Genomic DNA, 27,318 nt, shown 5'->3' with positions numbered 1-27,318 from the left:
CTTCTTAACACTTGTCTCATATCTGACACACAAATGAAACTTTATGACTTCAACACTGCCTCCTTTCTCAGTGGATGGTAAAAAGTAATGAACACTGTACTAACCACCCATTTTAGGCAAGCATGGCTCAGTGAGTTCAGGTTTTATCCTTGTCTGGCACCTTACCCAGAAACACTCATATTTTCAACTTCAGGACTTAGGTTCACTGAGTGTTCACAGACCAAAGGACTCAGTCCTACTTTCTGCTACTTACTTCATAACTACAGTGGTAGGGGCAGATGACAGTAGAAGTACTGCAACTTCCAGTTGGCAAAAGGAGCCAGGTTTGGATGTAAGACATCTACATACAGTGAAGGATTCTACCACACCCAACACAGGTTTAGAAGAAAAAGCTTTCAACCTCATCATTAAATATTTTTTTATTAGGAAAAAAAATTGAACAAACCACCTGTGCACATAACCCCAGGTGGACACGGCAAGCTTTCTCTTTTTGTCTTTTAAAATCTTGACTTTGTGGATTAATAGCTTGTTCACTCCATCAGTAGAGCCTTCATTAACGTGGTTCTGTTTCCTCCAGGCTCAAAATAAAATCAAACTCCTCTACAAAAAAAAAAAAAAAAAAAAAAAAAAGGAAAAGGGAGAATGGGGTGTTGTGCCATCTCCTACTGAGAGCACCTGAGTTAATAAGGCACCACAAGTTCTGGAGTGGGCAGTTGTCCATTCAAAAACTGGAATATCTTAGGGTACTGGGTGTATAGCAAAGAGCAACTAAGCCTTCCTCATTTGTGGCACAGGTGAGGACACTGACCCTGGGAGGTTTATAGTGTCTCTACATTTAAGTCTTACCTCGAGTCAAAGGCTGAACTGAAAGTCTCTGGCGAGTGAAGAGAGTCATGCTTTTTAAGGGGCCACCAGTAGCTTTGTGGGCTTGGTGATAGGCTTTAAGCTCATCCAGGGAGATGAAGCGCTTCATCATTCGAACAAACTGTACATCCACCTATTCAGCAGCATTGCAGGAGACAGAAACATGTTCAGCCAGACTGTCCAGTGTAAGGACCGGGTCTCTCTGTGTTGCTAGTCTGTCCATGAATTCCTCAGCTGAATCAATTTTCAAGCCTCAGCCTACTGAGTGGCTAAGAATACAGGCATTTGCTTCTGTGCCCACCCAGAATTTCTATTTGCAGGAGGTGCCTGGTATTAGGGCTGCCAGTGTTCTGTTCTAATATCCCAATTCTGCAAATCTTCACCTAAGTGAGAGCTGGGCTGCGCTCCTTGACATAACAGTACACATTCCTTTTCCTTTCTTTTGTCCACTCTCCCTTATGAAACAGGAACTATAGTTATTACCATCGACCATTTAGGGTTGTCCTCTTTGCTGGATGGGTCGTAATGGGGATTATTTTTCTCAAACTGTGTGTGGTCTGGGTAAGCCTCCTTTACGATCTGAAAACAAATCCAAAATCTCCAATCATTTTAGCTCCTTGCCTGTGTTTTAATATGCATCTCTTTGACTTTTTACCTTTCCTTCATATTCTGACCCATCTCCCTTGCTATAGAGACAGTTGGTACGCAGACATCTGGAAGTAAGATTAGCCTAAGCAAACATAGTTAGGAAAGAAATCCTATTTTCACAAAGCTTCACAAGCATGTTCTAAAACTAAAAACTAAGTTACTGTTGGAAACACATTTTTATTTTCTCCCAGCTGCACACATAATGTTACTTTGAAATTCTTAGCAAAGAGGAATTACCTGATAGAACCGCAGATAGTGAGAAGTATTAGCAGGGCCTAAAATGAAGGTCTTCCTATTCTAACCCTCATCATTGAGGTGATGGCAGGGCAGTTTTTCTCGTTTTCTGTGACAGGGACTGTCTGGGGGGCCAGGGCATACTTTTGTTGTTACCTATTTAAGCTGTGGGCTTTCATGAGTAAGTCCCTAAAGGGAGGAATCCAGGCTAAAATGTGTGCACCTAACCTTCATAAGTCCCACGATGCCTGGCTGTTTGCAGTTGCTATGGTAGAAGAAGGCTTCCTCCTCCAACTTCATGGCCCTGAGGAAGTTCCGAGCCTGTGTCAGAGGAGAAGAAATAAGGATTACCCTCTTACCAGCTCGGAAGCAATCAAGTCTGCTTTTAGAAGATGTTTTTTCCTGGTTGCGCTTCTCTCAGATTCATAACAGAATCTATCCCTTTATTCAGAGTCCTAGCCTTGTTCTAGGACACTAGCCAGAACCAAGCCACTTGCAGACTGCATGCTGTTACAGTGATTATGTTATTTCTGAAGACATTTTCAGGATAGGGTTCCGAGAAAAGCAATTTTGGTTCAAAGACCTTGCTGCTGAAGAGCACAGTAGGGGAGGCAGGCATATATCCTAGCCTAGGGTTCAGGGTTCCTGACCCTTGACTCTGTACCTGATAGTTGCGAACTCCATCCCAGCATGCTGTCTGCTTGGGCTGTGCTTTGAGATCCTCGATGCTGAACTAGGCAAGAGAAAATAAAGTTATTCACTATATTGTCACTGGCCAATTGATAAGCTTCTATGGAAACAAGAAGTTCTCTCTTTAATTCTGAAAAGTGCTACAGGCCATAAAGAAACTAGGTGGATTACCAGGAATTAGTTCCAGGGCACCACGGATGTTGAATGAATGTAAGTTAAGCCTCGGGTTTTACATTGTGATCTTTGCTAATTAAGATGATTAATTGAATGGATAATCAGGATAATAAAACAGTTTGCTGGTTTCCTGTGTTTCACTTATTAAAGTATCATAATTCTCTAATATTTCTATTTTCCTCCAGCTAGTATTGAACTCATTCCCTAGCTTAATTTCATTCCCTGATCATATGGCAACCCTTGTCAGGGAGACATCCAGGAGCATGGCAAGCAGTAAGAGAAAAATCACTAGTGCCAGGTGTGGTCTGGTGATGCACACCTGTAATCCCAGCACTCCTAAAATTGGGGCAGGAGGATCTTCAATTCAAGCTGGCCTTCAAAGATGGGAGGCCAGCTTGAGCTACATACATAGTAAGATCATCTTAAAAACACATAACAATAGCAAAATCAAACCTGATTGACACTGGCAAGTTGAATCATATGTCTGATTTTATAAATAAAGTTTTACCTGAACATAACCACACCTTTTTATGTGTTGTCTGTGGTAGCTTTCTTTTCTTTGTTAATGGGACAGAGCTGCAACATGGGCTATAAAAACCCATAAGCCTCTCTGGCTCTGTTCAGAAAAAGTCTTCCAACCTTTGCTTAGACAGGAAACCCACAAAACAGATGCGGGTTGGGCATGCCTTATGCTAGCATCTGAAATCAAGAACACTCTGGAAGGTTCTAACATCCAAAAACTCTTGAATTTTATTAAAGTATTTAGGCTTTTTTTTTTTTTTTGGTTAAGGATATTCAAATTACAAAATCTAGAACACTTCTGGTCCCAAGAACTTTGGGTAAGGGCTAGCCAACCCTAAGCTAATGATAAAAATGTTGCAAATTCTACCTATTTTACCTTTTCCTTAGTCTTCAAAGATGAGAAGCTGATGTCTGAATCCTATGGTAAACTATATTCACCATCTTTTTAGTAGTAGTTCTGTGTGTCTGCATATGAGGCGTGGAAGTATGTGTGGTCAGAGCACAGCTCTCAGGAGTCGGGTCTCTCCCAGGTCATCACTGCCTCATCGAACCAACACGACTGACACAGATACAGTCTCACCTTCATGTCTACACCTTTCTCTAGCCGGCTTTCTGGTTCTGACTTCATCAGCCAGTAGTTGCTTACATTCTTGCCACAGTTTTTAGAGGTTGAAGTCTTCTGGGGGCTGGGGCTCTCTAGCTTAGCTGGTGTATTTTCTGAGTTTTCGGTTTTAGTACGTTTTTCTGATAGCTCCTTCTTGTCTGTAGTAAAAGCAAAGGAAAATGCCTGTCATTCTTCTGGGAGGCAATGTTCCACTGTGGAAAACAAAAACCAAAAAACTTACTACTTGGTATCATACCTGGACTCAAAACTTAGACTCTATAAACACCAATTATAGCACCATATAGTCCCATATAGAAGTAACCTCACTTTCTCTATAGAATCTGGACAAGAATACCTGACCCTTAGGGGCTCAAAAATGACATCCTCTTGACTCAATACAACCACTGAAACCATCAACTTAGATCAACTGCACCTACCAGTACTAGGCCCACACAAGATTGGCCCAATTAACAGTCATTCACAAATGTGGGAGGAGCTCGTGGGGCCCTATCCCTTTTGCTAAGATTATTGACCACTGATAGGTTCTGGGAGAGAGGGAGTCACTGTCTTGAATTATGTAGCCACTGCTTCCCTTAGATAGCTCCAAACCCATGGCTTCATAAATGACTCTAGTTAAAACACTGGGTCACAAACCAAAATGATTAGATGTGAAGGTAAGGTTTGTAGGCAAGAGCTAGTGTAAGATATAGATGTAAGTATGGTAAAGAGAAAGGAGAGAGTGGGGTAAAAGTGGTTTTAAGAGCTAGACAGATGGCTGGGATTAAGATTCCACAAAACTCGGTTCAATTCCAAGCACCCACATGGGTTACAACTTTAACTCCAGTCCCAAGAGATCTGACACCTTCTTCTGGCCTTTGCATGTCCTGCATGAGTTTGATACCTAAACATACATGCAGGCAAAACATCCATACATATAAAATAAAAATAAAACATGAAAAACTTCTAAAAGCTGCTTGGCAGTGGAGGCACATGCCTTTAATCCCTGCACTTGGGAGGCAGAGGCAAGAAGATCTCTGAGTTTGAGGTCTATCTGGTCTACAAAGCAAGTTCCAGAACAGCCTGGCTACACAGAGAAACCCTTTCCCAAAAAACAAACCAAAAAAAAAAATTTTTTTTTTTTACTTTTAAAAAATAGTCCATTTACATCCTGTACATTTGTGGAATTGTCAAAGAAGTTTAATTAGAAAAAAATACTGTTACAGGATACCTTCTAGATTACTCAATGAAGTCATTACCCAATGGAGTAGGCCTACGGTGTTAAGATTGAAGAGTACTAATAGTAATCAGTAAGTGTGCTCCACCCCAGTTCTGAACCCTTAATCGGGCTATACTTCCCTATGAGAAAATGAAGCACTTACTTGAAACTTTTCAATGATTATTTGATAATACAAAGGAAAAACTAGGGAAATATCTCATTACCATAAATTTTAGTAGCTATTAGCCATTATCATAATCTCATACTTCTTTCTTGCTTCATACATGCCTTTCAGGGCCATGTAGACATGGTAAAAACTAGATATTTTTTTCTCTAGTGGTAGGTACTGAACACAGGACTTTACCCATGCTAGACCAGCAACCTATCACTAAGCTATATCCCCACCCCTTTCTTGTTTTAATTTTTATTTTGAGACACAGTTTCACTAAATTTCCCAGTCTGGCCTTCAGCTCACTCTGTAGTCTAAATGAGCCATGAATTAACAAAATCTACCTCCTGATTAGCTTGGATTATAGATCTTTAGCACCAGCCCAGGTTTCCCCACCTGCCAAGTTCTAAAGATTCAGCTTGGAGCTTCAAATAAGCTAGGTTGTGCTGTGCCACTAAGTTACATCTCCAGCCCTGAAATCTGGCTTTTACTCAGTGAATAAAAGAAAACACGCTCTTGACACAGCAACCACTCCACATAGGTTGTAACCCTAATTTGGTACAGCCTCCAAGGTGTTCTATCCACCTAAACAATGTGCTGCAGATCACAATCCAGCCAGGTAGAACAAAGTCCTGAATTGGGTCAGAACAGTCACTTGAGTCTGTCGGAAAACCTACAGTTAACTTACTCTACTACCTCAATTTAGTTTGCTACTGCATCAATCTTCACTAAATATTGTTTTTATTAAAAGAGTGAGTTTTTTTTTAAGATTTTATTTATTATGTATACAACATTCTGCTTCCATGTATATCTGCACACCAGAAGAGGGCACCAGATCTCATAACGGATGGTTGCGAGCCACCATGTGGTTGCTGGTAATTGAACTCAGGACCTCTGGAAGAGCAGTCAGTGCTCTTAACCTCTGAGCCATCTCTCCAGCCCTTCATTAAATATTATATGGATAATGGATGCTCTGAACTTAGCTTATCTTAACACAATTTCCCAGCTATCCTTAAGAACAGGCATACTTAATAGATTAGTGCCTTGTCCAGATGTCATCAGAGAGGCTTCCTCTGGAGGCAGATGGGAGCAGGTGCAGAGACCCACATCCAGCCATTATGCAGAGTCTAAATTGGAGGTCTCCATAGGGTCCCTCCCCTTGGAACTTGGGGAACCCCAAGGAAGAGGGAGTGGAAAGATGGTAGGAGTCAGATTGGATGGAGAATACCAGGAAAACAAGGTCCACTGTAATAACCACGCAGGGGTCACATGGGCTCACAACCTGAAGCAGCAAGCATGGGAGCCAGCATGGGTCTATACTAGGTCCTCTATATATGTTGTGGCTGTTGCCTTGGCATTTTTGTGGGATTCCTAACTGTGGGAGCAGGTGTGTCTTTTGACTCTTGTTGGTTCTTGGGACATAGTCCTGTTGGGTTCCTTGTCCAGCCTCAGTGTAACAACTTTTTGCCTGTCTTACTGTACCTTGTTTTTTTGTTTTTTGTTTTTTGTTTTTTTCTGTGTTTGGTTGTTGTCTCTTAGAGGCCTGCTCTTCTTCTGAAGGGAGACAGAGGGGGAGTGGAGGGGAAGGGAAAGGTGGCTGGGAGGAGCAGAGGGAGGGGGAACTGTGGTCAGAATGCACTGTATGAGAGAAGAATCTATTTTCAATTAAAAAAGTAAAGAACAGCATACTCCATGTTGTAATCTAGGCAAACCTGGCCCTGCCCCTTGGGAACCTGGCACAGCGAGTCACTCTTCTGCACATGGCAGGCATTCCCTGGCCCTTTAAGAGGAAAAAAAAAAAACACCCACTTCCCTCTCCTGCTATTTCTATGAGGCAGCTCTATCTCTTTCTCTCCCCCTTACTCCTTTACCTTCTACTAATAAATCTTTCACCAATAACTTTCCATATAAGTCACATCTGCAAGTCTCTGTCCATATCCCAACCCCCTACCTGCCATGAGACCTGCTGTAGGCTTGTATTCCTGTTGGGAGCATAGAACAATTCCATTAGAGAATTTCTCGGGGTCCAAATCTCCAGTATACAGGAGCTCCGCTCCTGTATTGGAGATGCCAGCTGATTTGCTGTTAAATGGCATAGCCTCAGTGGAGAATGTCCCCTAGTTTTTCATCTCTACAGAACTAAGCATTTGAATAGCCCTACACCAGGGCAGAGGGCTAGGTCTACAGTGAGGAGTCAGGATAGACGGTTGAGAGGTATCTGCTGATGGGGTCTAGGAAGATGGAAGAGAAATGGTCTCTCGGTTAGGGAAGAACATTTAGAAAGCAGCCAGGAATATGCTGAATAAAGGATGCTGAATAAAGGAGAGACTCCAGTTTTGCAGCATGGAACTGAGAGCTCTCTAAAGATGACAAGATGCCTATGTCTGCTCTTTATCGCCATTGAGTTGCTAGGAATTTCCAAGTCCATGCTCTCCCACTCAGGCCAAACCTCATGGCTTCTGTGGTTTGGAACTGAGACATGCCGGGCCATGACATAGTCCTAATACTATGTGTGGTTAAATAACTACAATAATGTGCTGTGATCAACCTGAAATCTGTCAATCTTAACAGAGGTTCATTCTACTTTCCGCTGCTTAATTTCTGCTCTTAATCCATAGCGTACATTCATTTTTGTGAATGAAAAAACATGGTTTCTGAGTTATAGAATTTTGTTAGTGGGAAGCCCTCACATTAAGGCTGGACTCAAATTCTGCTTCCTTCCGGAGGTCTTTCCTGTGATCCTGCCCCTTCCATATCTCCAGCAAACTTGTCTTTAGGACATTTCACTCAAACATGCTTGCATTTTCCCTTGCAAAAGGTACTGTATCTTCATTGTTTTCACCTTATAGTCAATTGCCTTCTACTAAATTTTAACTGACACAGAAAACAAAAATTGTACATATTTAATAGGTACCAACTGCCATATGGTGTTTCCATACCATGTATACATTGTTTAATGCTTGAGTTGGTTTGAACATGTTTTCTGAAGCATCCATTTATTTATTTTGAGATAGTCTAAGAACTCTGTAGCCCAGGCTGGCTTCCAATTTGCATCAATCCTCCTGCCTTAGCTTCTCAAGTGTTGGGATTACAAGTAGGAACAGGTATCTTTGTTTGTTTTGGAGATGGGGTTTCCGGTTATAGCTCAGGCGGGTTGTCTTGATGACAGGCATGAGCTGCCCCATTTTGCTCTATTGTTTATGGTGAAAGCACTTAAAATTCTTTGCTCCTGCTTTTCTGAAACATGCAGTGCACTGACATCAACAGCAGGACATACAGCAAGTTGCTGGCTACAGCAATCTCAGCGTAACTCACAACCTGGGATTCTTACAGTGCACAAAAGAATTTCAAGGCCAGGGAGAATGAAGCAAAGTTGGAGTTTAAGAGGTTTTAAGATGGGCATATTGGCTCATGACTTTAATCCTGATCTTTAAAGCCTGAAGCAAGAGACAGGCTACAAATTCAAGGTCAGACGAGGCTACAGAGGTCTGTCTCAAAACAGGAAAGGGGTTTAACATAAAATTAAACACAAGCATTAAGAGACAGACAGGTGTTTCAGTAAAGGCATTTACTGCCAAGCCAAATGGCCTGACTTCCATCCCCTAGGGCCCATTTGATGACAGAACCAACTGCCAGGCACCAGCATATTGGCCATGATGCATACATACAATCTGAAAATCAGAAAGAGACACAAGATAAGGACCTCGGACAAGCCCTAGAGCAGCAGGGCTTGTCAGCATAGCTGTATTAAGTGTCTTAGCAATAACTATGTGTAAGATTTTGGTAGTCTCTAAAATACATTGTTCAGGAAATTTAAGATTAAGTAAAACTGAGGCTGGAGAGATGGCTCAGTGGTTAAGAGCACTGCTTGTTCTTCCAAAAGTCCTGAGTTCAATTCCCAGCAACCACATGGTGGCTCACAACCATCTGTAATGAGATCTGGTGCCCTCCTCTGCCCTGCAGGCAACATGCAGACAGAACACTATATACATAATAAATAAATAAAAAAAGATTAAGTGAAACTGTTCTGGATTATATATCAAACCTATAACAGAAGCATTTGGGAATAGGGGTAGAAGGATCAGGAATTCAGGTCATCCTCAATTACTCAGCAATTCCAAATTAACAAACAGGCTGATAAGATTAAAAAAAAAAAAAAAAACCTAGGAAAAGAAAACTGTTTATGTTGGGAGATAGGGGGTGAAGGGTAGGGTGTGGTCTCCTGTAGCCCAGGCTGGCCTCAAACTATATGTAGTCAAGGAATATCTTGAACTGATCTTCCTTTTACTTCTAGGTTTCAGCTTTTTTACATTCTACATGTAATAGTGCACGACTTTTTGTGCCTGACTTATTTCACTCAAAAGAATGATCTCTAAGGGCTAGTAAGTAAGGTGGCTAACACATTTTTTTTTTTTTTTTTTTTTTTTTTTACAAAGCCTGCAGGCCTGAGTTCAATCCCTGAGAGTCACAAGGTAGAAAAGGGGGACTGATCCTGCAAATTATCCTCTGAACAAATTGTGAGGGTACGGCACACACACCTTGAAAAAGTAAATAAATGTAATTTTAAAAATGTACTGTTTCCACCCATACTGGAAAAGATGTCTACACACACACACTTACTTTTTAGAGACAAAGTTTTCATTACTATGTAATCAGGCTGGTCTGGAACTCAAGGCAATCCTCCTGCCTCAATCTCCCACGTGAGTGGGCCACCACAACCCTGTATGTATATGTACAGCAAAGATCCTTAGTGCTTAATAGCTGTTTCTTGAATGTACAAACACGTGGTATGGACTTCAAGTGGAAGTTTGGCACAAAGAGTAAAGATGACAGAAAGTAACAACCTTCAAGGTCTCCCTCCAAAACCAGGGAGTGGAAAAATGAATATTGCACACCCTACAGAAACCTTCTTTGCCTGCTGCCTTTTGCAACCTAGGTGCAGCTCACCTGGGCCAGCAGCCCCAGTCAGCCTCTTCCGGGGTCTCGGCATGTTCTCTCTTCAGGAGGCTGAAGATAACCGGACAAGCAAGAAGCAACTCTTGTCTTCCACACCCTACGCAGTGCAAGGAAGCCTAAAGGGCCGGAGACTTGTGGAAAAAAAGTCATGATTAAGGCATTCTAATCCTCCCCTCCGTTATCTGCCCCTGAACACTCCTTAGTCCCTTATTTGGTTCTTCCCGCCACCATTCTCTCAACACACCAGCCAGACCTTTAACGCACGGCAGGAGGCTCTGCAGAATGCCCAGCTGGGTTTGTAGAAGACGCAGCGCAGAGGCGCCGCCCCGTGGATCTCTGGGAATTGTGGTCCCAGCACCCCAGTAGTCCTCCTGGAGCTCGCGCTTTAAGGGCTTTAATGGACTACAACTTCCAGGGTGCCACGGGGAAGATCGCGAGCTGCAAATTCTGGTCTGGGCAAGCTGGTCCAGGGTCTGAGACTGGGAGCAGCTGTGACGATGTTGCGGTGTGGTTCCCGGAGCCTTGGTTGTCTGCGCGCCACTTTCCGGTCCCTGGTTCAGACCGAACGCCGGAGCGTCTCCTTATGCATCGATCGTAAGGCTCATCAGGGCGAAGGGAGAGCGGGAGTTTGGTGGGCATCTGTGCGGGCCCGGGTTTCTTGACTGCCTGCTGGCTCTGAGCTTCTTTCTGACACGTATACCCGACCCCCTCGGTCTGGTCCTCTGGCCCCTTGATGGAATCATTTCGTCCTTAGACCCTGCCCTGTCCCGACCTGCTTCCCCCTTCCCCTTTCCCTCTCCCTTACTGGACCTGTCCCCCAAACCTGCTTCCTCCTGTAACCCAGGATCTGCTCTCAAGACCAGATGACCGGGCTGGCCGGCTCTCAGTCCAGCCCAGTGCCCCCTCCCAGGCCTGGCCCATGTTTTATAGAGGTGAAAGAAATTGTGACTTTCGTTGGTTGAAATAGTAGCAATAGATTCCCAAGGTAGCAAGAACGTAAGAACATGTGTGCTGATCGAAATGGATGAAAAGAAGCTCTGTTCACGTATGTGGATTTCATAATTTTTAATCTGTCAACAGAAAATACTTAATCTGCAGCAACTGATGCAGGAAAAAGATTACCACATTGAGAAACCCTACCACAGATTACAAACTGATTGTTTAGGAACCTGGCAGAAAACTTGAATGTAACTGGGCGTGTTTGCCATCCATGCAGACCCTTGGATACCCAGCCAGTTTGTGAGTTCTGTCAATCATTTAAAATAAGAAAAATCCAAAACCACTTTTTTCTTCTGAAAATGATTTTTATTTACTTAAAATTAGTATCCATTGTTTATGGCAGTATGACCTTGACCATTGAGAACAAATTAAAGTACACGAAGACCGTAGAACAGTCGTAGAAAGTCCGTAGAACAGATTAAAGTACACAAAGGCTGTTCTCTGTACAACAGATTGAAGTACATGAAGGCTGTTGTACGTAGAACAGATTAAATACACCAAGGCTGTTCTTTGTAGAAGACCAGAGATGCTTTTAAAGGCACTGCCCTACTTAGGCATTTTGAACTGAGTCAACAAAGTCACCCTGTCTGATATTAAAGCTAATAAGAGTTTGTCCCAGTAACAAATGAATGAAATGTGAATTTTCCCATTAGGTGCTGGTTTGATTTGAGCAACTTAGATACTCTTTCACTCTTTTTAAACAAGGTATTGGAGTTAGGGCCCTAGCTCAATCAGTTTGCTTTTTAGAGTCAGGGTGTCATGTCCTTGAATTTGCCATGAAGTTCAGACTGGCCTTGAATTCATGATCCTCTTCGACCTCACCAGTGCTGGGATTATAAACATGACATTATGCTGACTTCAATTTATTATTTAACTTGCCATCTCCATTTTTTTTTCTCTGAGCAATGTTTTCCTACTGTGGATCATTTCCATTTCTAAAATTAACTATATTTGTTATGTAAGAAGAATATGTGGTTACATATTGTATTGACTTATATATAATTTATATAAAACTACTCTTTACTTAGAACGAAATTCTAAATTTCTAAGTCTTGGGTTACCTGAACTTGCTTGTCTTGGGAAGTAGCTCTTTATTCTATCATAATATAATAAAGATTTATTAGTATATATTAAAGCTGGATGTAGTGGCTCATACCTGTAATCCCAGTACTTCAGAAGTTTAGACAGAGGATTACCTCAAGTTTGAGGCGGCCAGCCTGAACTACATAGTAAATTGCAGGTCAACTTGGGCTACCGTAAGGATGGGACAGGTATTATGGCAATCAGGAGTCATAGAATACTAAGTGTTACACAGCTCAGATGGAAGGGTATCCTGGACCTCAGGAGCCAAGGAATACTGCAGGTCACAGTAAGCATAGCAGCTCACAGCCCTGCTTCAGAAAAAGGCTTCTCCAGTGTTATCAGCTCTGCTCCTGCAGGAAAGGGCTTCCCCAGCAAAGTTGTTACAGTTCAACTGGGCTGCCCTGCAGAGTGGAGAACAGAGTGTAAAGAACAGAGTGTAATAACTCCACTCAGCCAGAGGAAGGTTTCACCAGCAAAAGTGTTACAGCCGTGCTCGGCTCTGCTCTGTCCAGGGTCATCTCTGCTCTGCTGCAAAAGGTCTCACCCAAACCTCATTCAAGAGATTTATTGGGAGGTAAGAAAGAATCCAGTAGATTGGTTGCCCTCTGCCAGGGTAACAGAGGACAGCCCTGCCTTCTTTACTGAATGTGGTCTTTGAGGAGAATATAAAAACCAAATATTGCGTTTTATGGCTAGGGCACCAGGTTACTTATGTTAATGTCTCTCACTGTTTCATCTGATGAGATGCTGTTACAGTGTAGTCTTTGTAAGTTTTATGAGTTCCTAGAAAATTTTCCCATTCATCTATCCTACTTGTCTATCATTGTCACTTTGCCAATTCATTCTCCTAAGCTTCATTTATCTAAGAAATGAAACAGTTACCCAAAGTCCTATTACTAGTGGCTAAGGCAGAAAACAACCCAAGAGTTCAACTTCTTTATTGAGGATTTAACTGTGTCTCAACATAAGAAAGCTTTACTTATTTTTTAAAGGCAGTGTTATCCATAAGTTGTATGGCCATATTACTCCATTGCCACCTTAGTTGGAAAGTATGCCAAAGTACACAAATTATGATTTCTCAATTTGATGTTTTGAAGGGAAGGTGTTAGTGAAAACAGTGGCTGTTGCCAGATTGGATGGCGCTTTTTCAAGTTTTTTTTATGCAGGAAAGCTAGGACAGCCCATCAGAAAACATGTCATTTGAAGGCCTCTGGTTTTTTATTTTTGTTTTGCAATGCTGCTCTTGAACTGGGACCTCAATAAGGCAACCTTTGCATTGGATTGTATCCCCAGCCCTTCATTAAACAAACAAACAAACATGGATTTATGAGTAAGAAGAGGAGATAATTTTGAAAAGGCAGCTGACCCACTTGGAATTAAAGGAAGGATGGTGGGCCAGCAGATGACTTAGTGGAAGTAATGGCACCTGCCACTGAGCCTGATGGCCTGACTTTAATCCCCAGAACCCATTTCCCAAATCTGTCCTCTGACTTCCACATGCATCAGCACACAAATACACATTCACATACAGAATAAATAAATACAGCCACATTTTCAAAGGAAAAGTAATGCTGTTTGATGAGTTAGTATCTTCATGCATCCTGTGCCAGCCTAGACTAGAGCATGAGGCCCTACCTCAAAAACAAGAACAATGGAACACATAGTAGACGGCACCATTCTGTTGCTCTTAAAGAGTGTGTCTGGGAAATGCTGGAGTAAGTCTGACCCCAGCTTTGAGGCATTTCTTTCTAGTGAAACTTCTCTCATTTCCACCCTAGAATTGAGTATGTCTGGTCCTGTTTACAGCTTCCTTGGGACTAAATGAAGAACAGAAGGAATTTCAGAAAGTGGCCTTTGATTTTGCTGCTCAGGAAATGGCTCCCAATATGGCAGAGTGGGATCAGAAGGTAGGAGTCTTCTTGGGGCTAGTTATTCCAACAAATGCCTGGTGGAATGACTTCCCTCTCCCTTTTATAGTCCTAACTGTTCTCTGCTCACCAACTCTTACTGCAAGTGTGAAGACTGATGGTAGATGTGCTGGATAGTTTGATGTCAGCTTGACCCAAGCTGGAGTCATCAAAGATGCCTCCAAAAGATGGAGCCGCAGCCAAGCCTGTAGGGAATTTTCTTAATTAGTGATTGATGTGGGAGGGCCTGGGTTCTATCAGAAACCAAGCCAGTAAGGAGCACTCCTCCATGGCGTTGCATCAGCTCCTGCCATCTGCCCTGCTTGAGTTCCTGCTCTCACTGCTTTTGATAATGAACCTGTTGTATGGAAGTGTGAGTGGAATAAACCCTCTCCTCCCCAAGTTGCTTTTGATCGTTGTATTTCATCACGGCCATAGTAATCCTGACTACAACTTCTACTTTTCATAGAAGTCATCCGAGACATCATGTAGCCAGCCGTCCCTTGTCTTTCTTAATTGAATAGAAAAAATTTTGGAGAACATATGTTAACTGATGCCACTATAAAATAGCAAGGGCATTTGAAGTTAAGGGTTTTCATATGTTCTCCCAGATGCACGCTTCCTAATCCTTTCATTATCCCCTCTAAAGGAAAGCCCGTTATAGAGCCAACCCCTGACTGCCTTGCTCTCTTCTCTGTAGGAGCTGTTCCCTGTGGATATGATGCGGAAGGCAGCACAGCTGGGCTTTGGGGGGATCTACGTACGAACAGACGTGGGTGGGTCTGGACTGTCTCGCCTCGATACTTCTGTCATCTTTGAAGCCTTAGCCACAGGCTGCACCAGCACCACTGCCTATATAAGCATCCACAAGTGAGCATCCACACCTAACAGCATGGTGGAGAGCTATGCTCACATGGGCTGGTAGGGAAACTTCAGACTCATGAGAAGAAGATGAATCGTGTTGAGTTGACAGTACTTGAGAAACTACACTGTTACTGGTACACAGTCGGTCTGCAGCTGGCTGCTGGATTTGATTCTGTTGTCATCTATATTAGTGCTTAGGGAATCGGTTCTGCTGACCTTCTCCCAAGTCCCAGTTTTGGCACTAGCAGACTACTCCAGTTTTCCTCAGTCTACAACTGAAACCTCCAGTAGTTTGATAAAGTAATAGGAAAGACATTTATCTCTGATTTTTAGGACTCATTAATCTGAGAAACACCTGGGCCTCAGGTATAACTATTCTGGGAGTGTTTTTAAATCAGTCCCTTCCTTTCAAGTTGAATCTTTTCATTTGTCTCTTTTCTTTCCCCCCTTTCTCTCTCCTGCTTTCATTTCTGCTTTGTTGCTCTTTGTTTCTTTTCTCACCTCCACTCCTGCTCCCCTAATTCTCTCTTCTGTCTTTATTTCTGTCCATGTTTCTTCTTGTCAGCATGTGTGCCTGGATTATTGATAGCTTTGGAAATGAGGAACAGAGGCACAAATTTTGCCCACCGCTCTGTACCATGGAGAAGTTTGCTTCCTACTGCCTCACTGAACCAGGTGCGTTTGTCCTCTCTGCAAGTGACACCTAGCAAGGAGAGAAGTGGAACCTGTGTGGTCACCGAGTAAGCTCAACCACTGGCACGTAATCTGGCTTACCAAACATTTGGTTGTGGAGTATAGGTCCCAGAGGCCTGTAGGTCAGAGTTCCTCCTGGCTGCACACCACTGTTAGCTGGTTTGTTAGAGACAGTGGACTGCTTGGTGCAAGCAGTTTTTACCAAGTAGGAAGAATTCCTTGGCCATGTGGATTTTAAAGTAGTGCATGATGAACTCTCTGAGGAAGATTTCCAGGATGTGGAACTGTGTTGAGCTGCTTTGACTTCGCTGACTCCCCCCCTGTTTGTTCCCTTTGGGTCCCTACTTCAGGAAGTGGGAGTGATGCTGCATCTCTTCTGACCTCAGCCAAACGACAAGGAGATCATTACATCCTCAATGGTTCCAAGGTAAGAACATGCATTCCCAGGACAACTGGGGGATGTTCCCTCATGCCCCCGCTAGCCCTCAGTTCCTGTAGGAGTTTACGTGTTGGGAAGAACATCTTTTATGATCCAGTTCTTCACAATCACATGAATTTTTTTCTCCTTTCTATTCTTACAAACTAAATTCCTGATACTGGAGAAACTGCTAGAGCCATTTACCCTTTACCCCTTCTCCACATTATGCCTTTGTTCTGTCATCAGGAGTGTTCCAGTGGTTTTCCCAGATGTCAGGCTCAGAACTCATGCATTCGCTGACCCTCACACACCCCCTCTCCACCCACAGGCCTTCATCAGTGGGGGTGGTGAGTCAGACATCTATGTGGTCATGTGCCGAACTGGAGGATCAGGCCCCAAAGGCATCTCCTGCATAGTTGTTGAGAAGGGAACCCCTGGCCTTAGCTTTGGCAAGAAGGAGAAGAAGGTGAGTGGCTATTCAGCTGTAAGCAACTCAAGGTATGTGTCTCTGCTCTCTGTTAGACCAACTCCTACCCTGTTTCACAGAATAGGTTCAAGAGTGAGTATGTAGCAGAGAAGTCATCGCTAAAGAGACAGACTCCTGGGAAAAGATAAACTTTGCCAGCTAGTCTCATAAGCTGCTATTCTTTAAGTTCTCTTGTTTTTTTCTGTGGCCACTTTTGTTCTGTGTTTCTTTTTTCTCTTTTTCTGTGCTATACATTTATGTGCATGTCTTAGAGGGGAGTTGATGTTGGATGTCTTCCTCAATTATTTTCTACCTTATTTTTTGGTCAGGGTCTCCTTTAATTTAATTACTTTACTTTTATTGTTATTGTTTTTGAGGCAGGGTCTTACTATGTAGTCCTGGCTGTTCTTGCTCTGTAGAAAAGGCTGGTCTCAGACTCACAGAGATCTACCTCCCTTTGCCATCATGCCTGACCAGACAGCATCTCCTAATGAACCTGGAGCCAGTCTCACTCTTTGGTGAGACTGGCTGACCAGTAAGTTCCAGGGATCCTCCTGTCACCACCTTCCAGCTGCACCTGGCTTTCCATGTGGTTACTAAGGATTGAACTCAGCAAGCGCATTCCAGTTGAGCCATCTCCCCGGTTCTTGTTGTATATTTCTTAGCCAGCTTTCACCACACTTTGTTATCTCAGAAAGAGACACTTAGGAAGATCTGATGCATGTCAGAAGTCTCAGGACACTTTTCTTCTCTAAACAAAAGTAAAATACTCATCGACAGGGAGAGGCTGTAGGGGTTTCAGCCATGTAAGGACTTGTTTCCACAAGTGCTTTGACAAATAAAGTTTGACAAATAGGATTAAGAAACCCCACATCGCAGGCCCTGAACAGGAAACTTGTGATAATGTAATTGCTGATAAGTTAGGGCCCATTGAGATTTTTTTTAGGACAGGTAATCACAACAGGAGTGCCGTTGTTGCCCTTAGATTAGGCTTTTGGAGATCAGTCGGGTATGAAATGACCCCTAAATACTTCCTACATCTACATAGAGTTTCCACATTTTTCTTCATGATGCTTTCTGGCTGCTAATAACTGCCAAGGAGTTATAGTACCTCCTCTCTTTTGTAGTATAATAGGTTATTAGATGCCTACAGTGTTTAAAGCTATGTGCTGTCTCCTGCAAGGATACAGAATCCTTTGTAAGGAGTCTTTTTCTGTCCTGCCAGCCAGCTCCCAAATAATGACATGGAGACTTATTATTAATTATGAAAGCTCTACCTATAGCTTAGGCATGTTCCTAACTAGCTCTCATAACTTAAATTAACCCATTTCTATTAATCTACTTTCTATCACTTGGTGTTACCGCTCTTCCGTCTTGCATATCCTGTTTCCTCTCTGTGTCTCCTGGCATCCCTGCACACCTAGATTCCTTCTCTTCTTCCTTCTTCTCCCTGGAAATCCCTCCTGTACCTCCTACCTAGCTATTAGCCATTTTTATTTTTATTTTCAGCTTTTTATTACACCAATAATAGCAATACATCTTCACATACTGTACAAATATCCCACAATAATCCTTAGTTGTTCCTAGCCCTGTTTGGACTTATGTTTATAGAATCTCTATAGCTGGGTATGGTGGTGCACACATATGATTCCATCATTTGGAAGTCTGGGGCAGTAGAATTGCAACTACTAGGCTATGTGACACACACACACACACACACACACACACACACACACACACACACACACCATATTTATAACAACAGAAATATTTGCCTGTTTTCAGAAACAAAAAGGCACTTTGGTGTGTATAGATGAGGTTGCAGTAAACAAGATATGGCCTGAATTCTTCCAGTTATCATACTTAACAATATTAATCTCCCACTTTGTATTATTAACCTTATAGGAGGAGGATAATTATTTACTTTAACTTCCATTTTAAAGCTAAGGCATTCTTAAAGTATCTAGGCTGGGTTACTTCAGCTGTCCCTTTCACAATCCCATGTCTCCCAGCAGCTGTTATAAGCAATCAAAATATTCAAAGACAACATAATACTATAGAAGATCCAGACTCCCTTTGTATTTCCCATCTCTATGTGACTTCTTTTTATTATTATTATTATTTATAGACTATTTACTTTTTTCTATGACTGTCTATAAAACGTACCAGGCTTCTTTTGGGCCACCAGTCAGCTCCCAAATCATGACATGAAGACTTATTGTTAGTTTTGAATGCTTGGCTTTGCTTATGCTCATTTCTGGCTAGCTCTTTTAACTTAATTAGCCTGTCTCTCTATCTACCTTTTGCTTTGGGGCTTTTCACTATTCTTTCCTTCTGTATATCTTACTTTTACTGTTTCTTGTTGCCTGGCTGGCCCCAGGGGAATTCCTCATTCTCTCCTCCTTGTTCTCATTCCTCTTCTTGGTCTCTCTGCCTCACAGCCCTGCCTATCCCTCTCCTGCCTACTTTTTGGCCATTCAGCTTTTTATTAGACCAATCAGATGCCTTAGGCTGGCAAGGTGAAACAAATGCACACGTCTTTCAATAATTAAACACACATCCTTACATCGTTAAACAAATGTAGCATAAACAAATTAACACACCTCTACACAGTTAAAGTAATATTCTGAAGCATAAACAAATGTAACACATCTTTGCCTAGTTAAAATAATATTCCAGCCGGGTGTTGGTGGCGCTCTCCTTTAATCCCAGCACTCGGGAGGCAGAGGCAGGCAGATCTCTGTGAGTTCGAGGCCAGCCTGGTCTCCAGAGCGAGTGTCAGGGTAGGCTCCAAAGCTACACAGAGAAACCCTGTCTCAAAAAACAAAAAAAAAAAATAAAATAATATTCCACAAAACAGAGGGAATCATTTGGTCCTTCCTCCAGCCCCCTCCAGCTTTCCTAAGACATTAGGAGAAGAACTCTATCCATATAGGAACAGAAAGTAGATTGGGTGGCTTGGGTACATGTGCATGCTTGTGTAGGTGCATATGGAGGCTGAGGTTAGCTTTGGGTGTCGTCATAGTACTTTTCTATTGCTGTCAGGAGTCACTGTGACCAAGACAATTGATAAAATAAACCATTTAATTTGGGACTCCCAGTTCCAGAGGGGTTAGAGTCTATGACAATCATGAACTTGCATTCTGGTACATAGTCAGGAGCCAGAGAGAGAGAGCTAACTATGAATGACTTTTCGGACCTTAGAGCCAACCCCCAGTGACATACTTCCTCCAACAAGTCACATATTCTAGTCCTGCCAACTACTGGCCAAAATTGAAATCTATGAAGCTATGGGGGACATTCCCATTTAAATGTCCTCTCACTCTCCGCTTTTTTTTTTTTTTTTTTTTTTTGAGACAGGGTCTGTTACTGACACATGGAATTTTTAGACTGTCTGGCCAGTGAGATATGGGAATCTGACTGTTTTCATTCCTCCATTTCCATACACACACCAGTTGCAGATGGTGTGTGCAGTAACACCTGGCTCTTTATTTGGGTACTAGGAGTGTAAACTGAGGACTTCTTGCTTATGTGGCAGGCATTTTTCCCACTGAGCCATGAAGATATATACTTTTTACAATAAAGATTTCATAGGTGTAAGAAGGTCATAGCTATTTATAGTTTGTTTTTTTTTTTTTTAATGACTAGACATTCTTAAGGTCAAAATTTTCAAATGCATTCCTGCTTTCAGATGTCTGTATTTGGTTTGAAGAGATGAAATATAGAGGTAGCCATTATTTAGGGCAGTAATGGGAAGTTTCAGACTTTGGGTAGAGACTACAGGAGCTTAGAAGAGGATAAATTCAGTTCCCATTTGTTTGGTTTTGACTTTCTGAGACTGGGTTCCATGGAGCCCAGACTGACCTCAAACTTGCTGTGTAGTGAAAGATGGCCTTGAACTCCTGTTCCTCCTGCCTCTGTCCCAAGTGCTAGATTTGCAAGCAGGCACCACCATGCCTGGCTAGAAGTTTTTTTGTTAGGAAATGATGTAAAGGCCATGTTTTCCAGGTAGGAGGGAGCTCAGGCATTGCATATAGTTCATGGTTTTCCTGAGCTGCCTTGCCAAGCCTGAAGCTCCTTTGAGTTTCTGAGTATCTTGAGGAAGAGCCGACAGGGATGAAGTAGTGAGGCCTTTCTATTTATACATGAAACATCAGAGCGAGACTTTGCTAAGAGGATCTACAAACTTTCTAGTTCAACTTTTGTACTTTTATGTAAGGACACAAAGGTCATGAAGAAGTAAGTGATTTGTCCAAAGATGGAAATTATGACCAGGTAGATTGGTGATAGACCTTCTGGGCTTAAATCTGACATATCCAGTGATGTTTTAGTAAGACATTTTTCTTGGAGAAACAAAACAAAAACTGATATTTGTGGCATTTGCCATTCAGTGGCTGATTTCAAGCCACCATTGCAAGATCATAGAAGGCCAAGTTAGAAGAAACAGTGTAATTGGTCTGATGAGTTGATATCACATTACTGAATCTCACTGAAGCTAAATGTTAGATCAGGGCTCTCCAGCACAATGCATGCCACTTATCTTGTCCAATTATAGCACCTTTTAGGGACACTACACCTTTGAAAGGAGAAGTGTGCTTATTGTTCACAAGGCCTCTAAAAGTAAACTTTTCATGCTTGCTTTGGCAGCACATATTCTAAAAGTGAACTTTCCCAAATAATCTGTCATAGAAATTGTACTCACAGAGGCACTGAAAATGAGCACAGATCTGGTCCTGATCCTACAAGAAGTGAGAAGTATTTGTAGGTAGAGTACATAAAGTGTAATATGTTGCACTGTGTTACCCAGGCATGGGGAGACTCAGACCTATAATCCTGAAACTGGGAACCTGAGGCAGAAAGAGCATACTATAGATCAGTCTGGACTACAGAGTAAGAAAGACCATGTTAAAAAATAAACCAAGCACTGCTTACCTGAAATAAGCATCTTTATAAGTAACGATACTTTCTAAGTAACGATAAACCTTTACATCTGAACTTTTTTCTTCTTCTGTTTTGTGTTTTTATGGGTTTAAGTGCTGGGGTGCTGGAACCCATACTTTACAAGCTTCTGTCCACCAGGAAGGCCGCCCTGCTTGGGGAATCCTTGGGCAGCCACCCAGACCCTGATTTTTGCCAGGTGGGGTGGAACTCACAGCCAACCCGAGCAGTGATCTTTGAAGACTGTGCTGTCCCTGTGGCCAACAGGATTGGGAGCGAGGGACAGGGCTTTCTCATCGCTATGAAAGGACTGAACGGCGGAAGGATCAATGTTGGTGAGGCCAGAAAGGAATTGGGGAAGGAAGGGAAAGTCTAAGGCTAGTAACTGTCATTCAGGCTCAGCTGCTGAAATCCTGACTCCTGCTCTCTAGCATCCTGCTCTCTTGGGGCTGCTCATGCTTCAATTGTCCTTACCCAAGAGCACCTCAAGGTCCGGAAGCAGTTCGGAGCACCTCTAGCCAGAAACCAGGTAAAACACCTGGGGTCTGCATTTGTATTCTATTGAGATCTTCCCTAGGGTCCATATTCTTCGTTGAATTGGGTGGGGCTGATATCCCATAGAATTTTCCACCATGTTACTCAGAATGTATGTTTTAGATGTACCTGTGCCTTTTGTCAGGAGGCAGTAATACCAAGGCAAGCAAAGAAGGACTTTAGAAATGGCATCTAATTTGAGATATCTTTACACATGCATGTGGCATGCATGTGGGTGCACGCCTGTGAGTGTGTATGTGAGCTCACGCACATGCAATTACATGCATGTCATAGTGCATATATGGAGGTCAGGGGATAAGTTTCAGGTGTTGGTTCTCTCCTACCATGGGATCATCTGGGAGTAGAACTCAGATTGTCAATTCTGTGTATGTATAAGTACCTCTACTTGCTGAGACAGCTTAAAATGTCTTATCAGTGGCTCCAGATCAGGTAGATCCCAGATGACCTGTCTAAACCCATGAGTCCTTTTTGGTTCCATTCTCTCCTGTGGCTGCAGCACCTGCAATTCCAGTTAGCAGACATGGCCACCAGGCTGGTTGCCTCCCGGCTGATGATCCGTACTGCAGCTGTGGCTTTGCAAGAGGAGCGGGAAGATGCAGTGGCCTTGTGCTCCATGGCCAAGCTCTTTGTTACGGATGAATGCTTTACTGTAAGTGACAAGTCATCTGGCCTTCCTGACATAGACAGGAAGGGCTGCTCTGCTTGGGGATTTTGAGAGAGATAAGCCATCATCTACAAAACCCTAGCCTCCTTAAGAATTCAAATGAATTTGTGAAAAGGCCCGCAATGGGGGCTCTCCCTGTTGCCGTCGTAGCCTTCTCCGTGATCAGTAAGACTCTGTCTTTTCGATGTGATCTAGATGAAGAACATCTCTGCTAACCCAAATTTAGCACTAATTGCCCTGTTTACTTAAGCAGTAAACAGGGAGCTGTTTCCACGCAGAGACCACAATGGCCACTAGGTGGCGCCTGAACTTCCTATAATCAGGGTGGTTGTAGGGAGCTTTGGCCTCCAGGACAGTATACCGAAGAAATGCAGATGTTTGTGCATTGTTTGGTTTTGTAGGAGGACTGCCTCTGTGTCTGACCATTTAGAATCTGGAGCTCCTCTTGGGCTCTGTTCATTCTCACATCTGTTTATAGCAGACTGCCAGGCTGAGGGCTGGAGTGAGGAGGGAAGCCAAGTACTCCACAGACTTCCTGGGACTAAAGACATCTATCTGCTCCCTGTCTCCCAGCAGATCTGCAACCAGGCTTTGCAGATGCATGGAGGCTATGGCTACCTGAAGGATTATGCTGTTCAGCAGTATATGCGGGACTCCAGGGTCCACCAAATCCTAGAAGGTAAAACTTTGCAGAGGTTATTCTCTTGCTATGCTTTTCCCAACCTATCTCAGCACTTCTGAGCAGGGATCCTGCCTGTGTCTTTTCCTCCATTCTTCCTTTCCTCAGCCCCTCTCTGAGACTGGTCTCCTGATACATTAGAAAGTTCTCTAAGCTGGGAGCCAGGAGACTCCACTTTACCCTCACGAGGGAGGCATCAGTCCACTTCTTTTTGTAGATTTCAAAGAAGGCTCAAACCAAGCTAGTATGTGAGCAGTCTTGTTGAAAAACACGCTGGTGATCCTTTGTACTGTTGTAAAGAGCTTGGACCTCAGGGATCCTAAATGTCCAAACAGTGGTTTGGCAGTTGCACTGTCTAAATGTTATCCTCATCAGCATTGCTAGTATAGTGTTTAGTCAAATCGTCAGCATGTGGCTTTCTCCTTTAACTCCAGACATCTGTCTGGCAATTGTGTGAGCTGTTAGTCAGGTGCAGAGTGTGCTTCCTCTCAGCAGTCAGAGCATTAGTCCAGAAGGAGCACAGCTCTGTCCCGGCTGGCTAGCGTAGGCAGCCAGGGCTATCACAAGACTGGAAAGAGTGGGATGGAAGCTTCTCTTGTGCTTCTTGGTGAAACAGTGTAGGGGTGTTTATTGGGGTCACAGAAGACTCTGAGGATTTGCTTCCCTGCCTACAAAGGGTCCATGTCATACCTGAGTGGGCACCATAATCTCCTCCTGGGGACTTACAAGTAGGCTTCTGGGTCCACCTTCAGAGTTTCTGCTCCACTGGGCCAAGCAAAGGCTGTGGTCACTGGTGTGGAAACAGTTTGAGCCCCACTGTCCCTATGTCTGAATTCTAATCCGAGGACTGTTTTTTCTTTCTTTCTTTTTTTTTTTTTTATCCAAACTTGAGATCTAACCTTTACGTGGCTCAGGCCCTTATACTGAAATTAAACCTCCAGAGGTTTTTGAGTGGGAAATGTCACTCCTTTTCAAGGCAGTTTGGATTTGGCTTTCTTTGAGATGGTGTGATTATTGGTTCCACAGAGGCTTTACTTTGTATTTTGTTTGTACCGAAGGCCGCTATTAAAAATAAAATGAGCTATTAATTCCCTACTTCAAGGCAAATGTTTTATGCTTCAGTTTTCTGATAACAAAAGAAATATGTATTGTTGAAAATCTATAAAATATATAAAAAGTAAAAGGAAAAATCATTCATGTTTCTACATTTAGGATATATATTTAAATATATATATTTATTTAAATTCTTTAAACATATATATATTAAATTTAAATAAATATATATTTAAATTCTTTCTCTATCCTTTTACAAGTCAGATGAAATTTTTTAAATTAGTTGCACTATTTTTCTTTTACTTGTTTGATTTAATACAAGTATTTTTATCATCAGGAGAGGTGTTTTAAAACTGTAAATATTATCCCACTGAGCCAGCAAGATGGTTTATTGGTAAAGGCACTTACTACCAAACCTGAAGGCCTGAATTTGATCCAGGACCCACATGGTAGAAAGAGCAAAACAGTCACGCAAATTGTCCACTGATCTTCACATGCACATACCCACACACATATACACACACACTTACACACACAGTAAATACATGTAATCTTAAAAAAAAATTTAAGGCATAAATATTATTGGGTGTGATGTTGTACATCTGTAATCCTAGCACTGGTAGGGGCAGGAAGGTCAGGAGTTCAAGGTCATCCTCAACTATATATCTAGCTCAAGGAAAGCCTGGGCTACATTAGACCCAGTCTCAAACCAAACAACAAATGTAAATACTGTTTCTTACACTGTCATTCATCGGTAATTACAAAAGAAGCAACAGTTATAGTTTAAATCCATGACTGCCCTTTTCCGACTGAATCCTCCATTGTTCCTCTTGCAGGTAGCAATGAAGTAATGAGGATGCTGATCTCTCGAAGCCTGCTTCAGGACTAGCCCCCAAACAGGAGAGTCCAGCCTGGGGTTCATGTGCAGCCGCAATCAGTCAGTGTTGAGTGCTCCTACAGATTGTCCAGTTAGTTGCAAATGGATCCTGGAGTTGGTTAAAGAGCTGAGCTCTTCTGATACAGAACCTGAGCGGTCAGCAGCAATGCTGGCTCTAAGACAGGAACAGGATTCTCAGAGCTGGAAGGGCCCTGAGGCGCCGCACCAGGAGACCTGTCACCTGCCACCTGCTTTCCTCATTCTGGAAAGATAAGCAGTCAACAGTGTGGCTCGGATCCACGCTCTGCAGTTTGCTGATTCTTATCCTAGGGTCTGGGTACATCAATGAAGCTTTTCCCGATTGTAGAGGCAAAGTGTAGGCAGGCAGGGGCAGTGGCCAGCCTGTTTCTGTTCTCTGTTCCGCACTGGCAGTGTCTCAGGACAGCACTCCTGAACTCGGATCATGATGAAGTGACTGTTTGGAAACCTATGAATTAGGTGCATCTCTGCTCCTGCCATCATGTAATAAATATCAAGGGCTAAGGTTATTTGGAACACCTGGATTTTTATATGGGCTTTTATTTCCTCTTTTGGGCTACTTCTCTTTTTAGGTACTTTATTAGTACCTTGGTAAATAAAATCTACCTCTTTACTGTCTCTTCCAACTATAAGCCATATAACTGTAGTTGATTTGATTCAACATTTCTTTGGATTTTGGAATAATTAAGTATATATTTGATTCAGTATTTAATTAGATTTTAGAAAGATGAGGAATCTCTCCTAAGGCAATTGTGTCTTTTAAAAAATACATCCTTGGCAGGGTGGTGGCGGCGCATGCCTTTAATCCAAGTACTCAGGAGGCAGAGGCAGGAGGATCTCTGAGTTCAAGACCAGCCTGGTCTGCAAGAGCTAGTTCCAGGACAGCCTCCAAAGCCACAGAGAAACCCTGTCTCGAAAAACCAAGACAAAAACAAACAAACAAACAAACAAAAAGTACATCCTTTAATTTATAATTCTGCAAACAAATTTATTTGTCATGTATGGAAGTCTAAGTATTACTCAATGATTAAGACTTTGGGGAAAACCCTGCTACAGATGATTATTTAATCAATCTTTTGATATTTAGAAAAGAAAAGTGTGCAAGATATTTCATTAACCACGAGTCACTGATTATAGAAAGGGGTATATGTCTGTAGCTATAATAGACATTTTCTTTTTTGAGTGCTTACTCTGTCGGAAATTGTCTTGTACACGGGAAGCAAGGTGTGATTCAAAGTTTTAATATTGCTATGACAAACTTAAAAGTTGTGGACAAAATTCCTTTTTTGTTGTTTATTTTGTTTTGTTTTGTTTTGTTTTGAGACAGGGTTTCTCTGTGTATCTTTGCAGACCACGCTGGCCTCAAACTCACAGAGATCCACCTGCCTCTGCCTCCTGAGTGCTGGGACTAAAGGTGTGCCACCTCTCCGCTCAAAATCTCATTGTTAACATTAAGGTTTGCCTTTTAGTTCATCTACACAATCAGTTGAAGTCAGTGCAGTTCAAAATCACAGATTCTGTGTGTGGTGGGGGCAAGAATTGTTGAAAATAAAATATGACAAACTAATTCTAAAAGTATAGAAATATAGGACCTAGATATGACCATTATTGAATATTTACTACTAAATTTGCTTTTGAATACATAAGTAAAAGAGTTAAGTTGAAGATCTTTCTTTAAAAGATTTATTTTCATTTTAATGTGCATGGGTGTTTTGCCTACATGTATGTATGTGCACCATATGACTGTTTAGTGCCTGTGAAAGCCAGAAGAGGGTATTGGTTTCCCTGGAACTGGAGATACCATGAGGGTGCTAGAAACTGAACCTGAGCAGCAAGTACTCCTAACCTCTGAGCCATCTCAGAGCTCTCCGGGAGTTCCTAAAGTTGAAAAATCTTAATTTTTACGACTTACTTTAAAATTACAGTTTTCAGTCAGGCTGCTCTAGGAGGGTGGGGGATGCATGCCTTTAATCACAGCACTTTGGGAGCCAGGTGGATCTCTGAAT

The 27,318-nt window shown here is 42.5% G+C and overlaps 2 protein-coding genes across 5 annotated transcripts; one reads left to right on the top strand and one right to left on the bottom strand.

The window, feature by feature from the left end:
- Positions 1-404: 404 nt before the first annotated feature.
- Thyn1 (thymocyte nuclear protein 1) lies at positions 405-10,405 on the bottom strand. 4 transcript variants are annotated; one of them, XM_027411717.2, is made up of 8 exons: positions 10,331-10,405; positions 10,069-10,193; positions 3,713-3,894; positions 2,411-2,479; positions 1,975-2,067; positions 1,348-1,443; positions 847-997; positions 405-600 (listed from the first exon to the last, which is right to left on the bottom strand). In XM_027411717.2, the coding sequence occupies exons 2-8, from the start codon at positions 10,109-10,111 to the stop codon at positions 554-556; spliced, it is 681 nt and encodes a 226-aa protein (XP_027267518.1). In that variant the 5' UTR covers positions 10,112-10,193; positions 10,331-10,405; the 3' UTR covers positions 405-553. The 4 variants fall into 4 exon arrangements, with proteins under 4 accessions (XP_027267518.1, XP_027267517.1, XP_027267520.1 ...); XM_027411716.2 differs by having other exon boundaries at positions 10,069-10,208; positions 10,331-10,398; XM_027411719.2 differs by having other exon boundaries at positions 10,322-10,342.
- Acad8 (acyl-CoA dehydrogenase family member 8) lies at positions 10,110-25,938 on the top strand. Its single transcript, XM_027412179.2, has 12 exons — positions 10,110-10,222; positions 10,493-10,671; positions 13,966-14,066; positions 14,767-14,936; positions 15,496-15,605; positions 15,974-16,050; positions 16,370-16,507; positions 21,645-21,780; positions 21,877-21,974; positions 22,497-22,649; positions 23,241-23,343; positions 25,233-25,938. The coding sequence occupies exons 1-12, from the start codon at positions 10,110-10,112 to the stop codon at positions 25,283-25,285; spliced, it is 1,431 nt and encodes a 476-aa protein (XP_027267980.2). The 3' UTR covers positions 25,286-25,938.
- Positions 25,939-27,318: the final 1,380 nt, after the last annotated feature.

Source organism: Cricetulus griseus, chromosome 4 (genome assembly GCF_003668045.3).
Source record: "Cricetulus griseus strain 17A/GY chromosome 4, alternate assembly CriGri-PICRH-1.0, whole genome shotgun sequence".
Lineage (NCBI taxonomy): Eukaryota > Metazoa > Chordata > Mammalia > Rodentia > Cricetidae > Cricetulus > Cricetulus griseus.
This window is presented reverse-complemented; position numbering and strand designations above follow the sequence as displayed.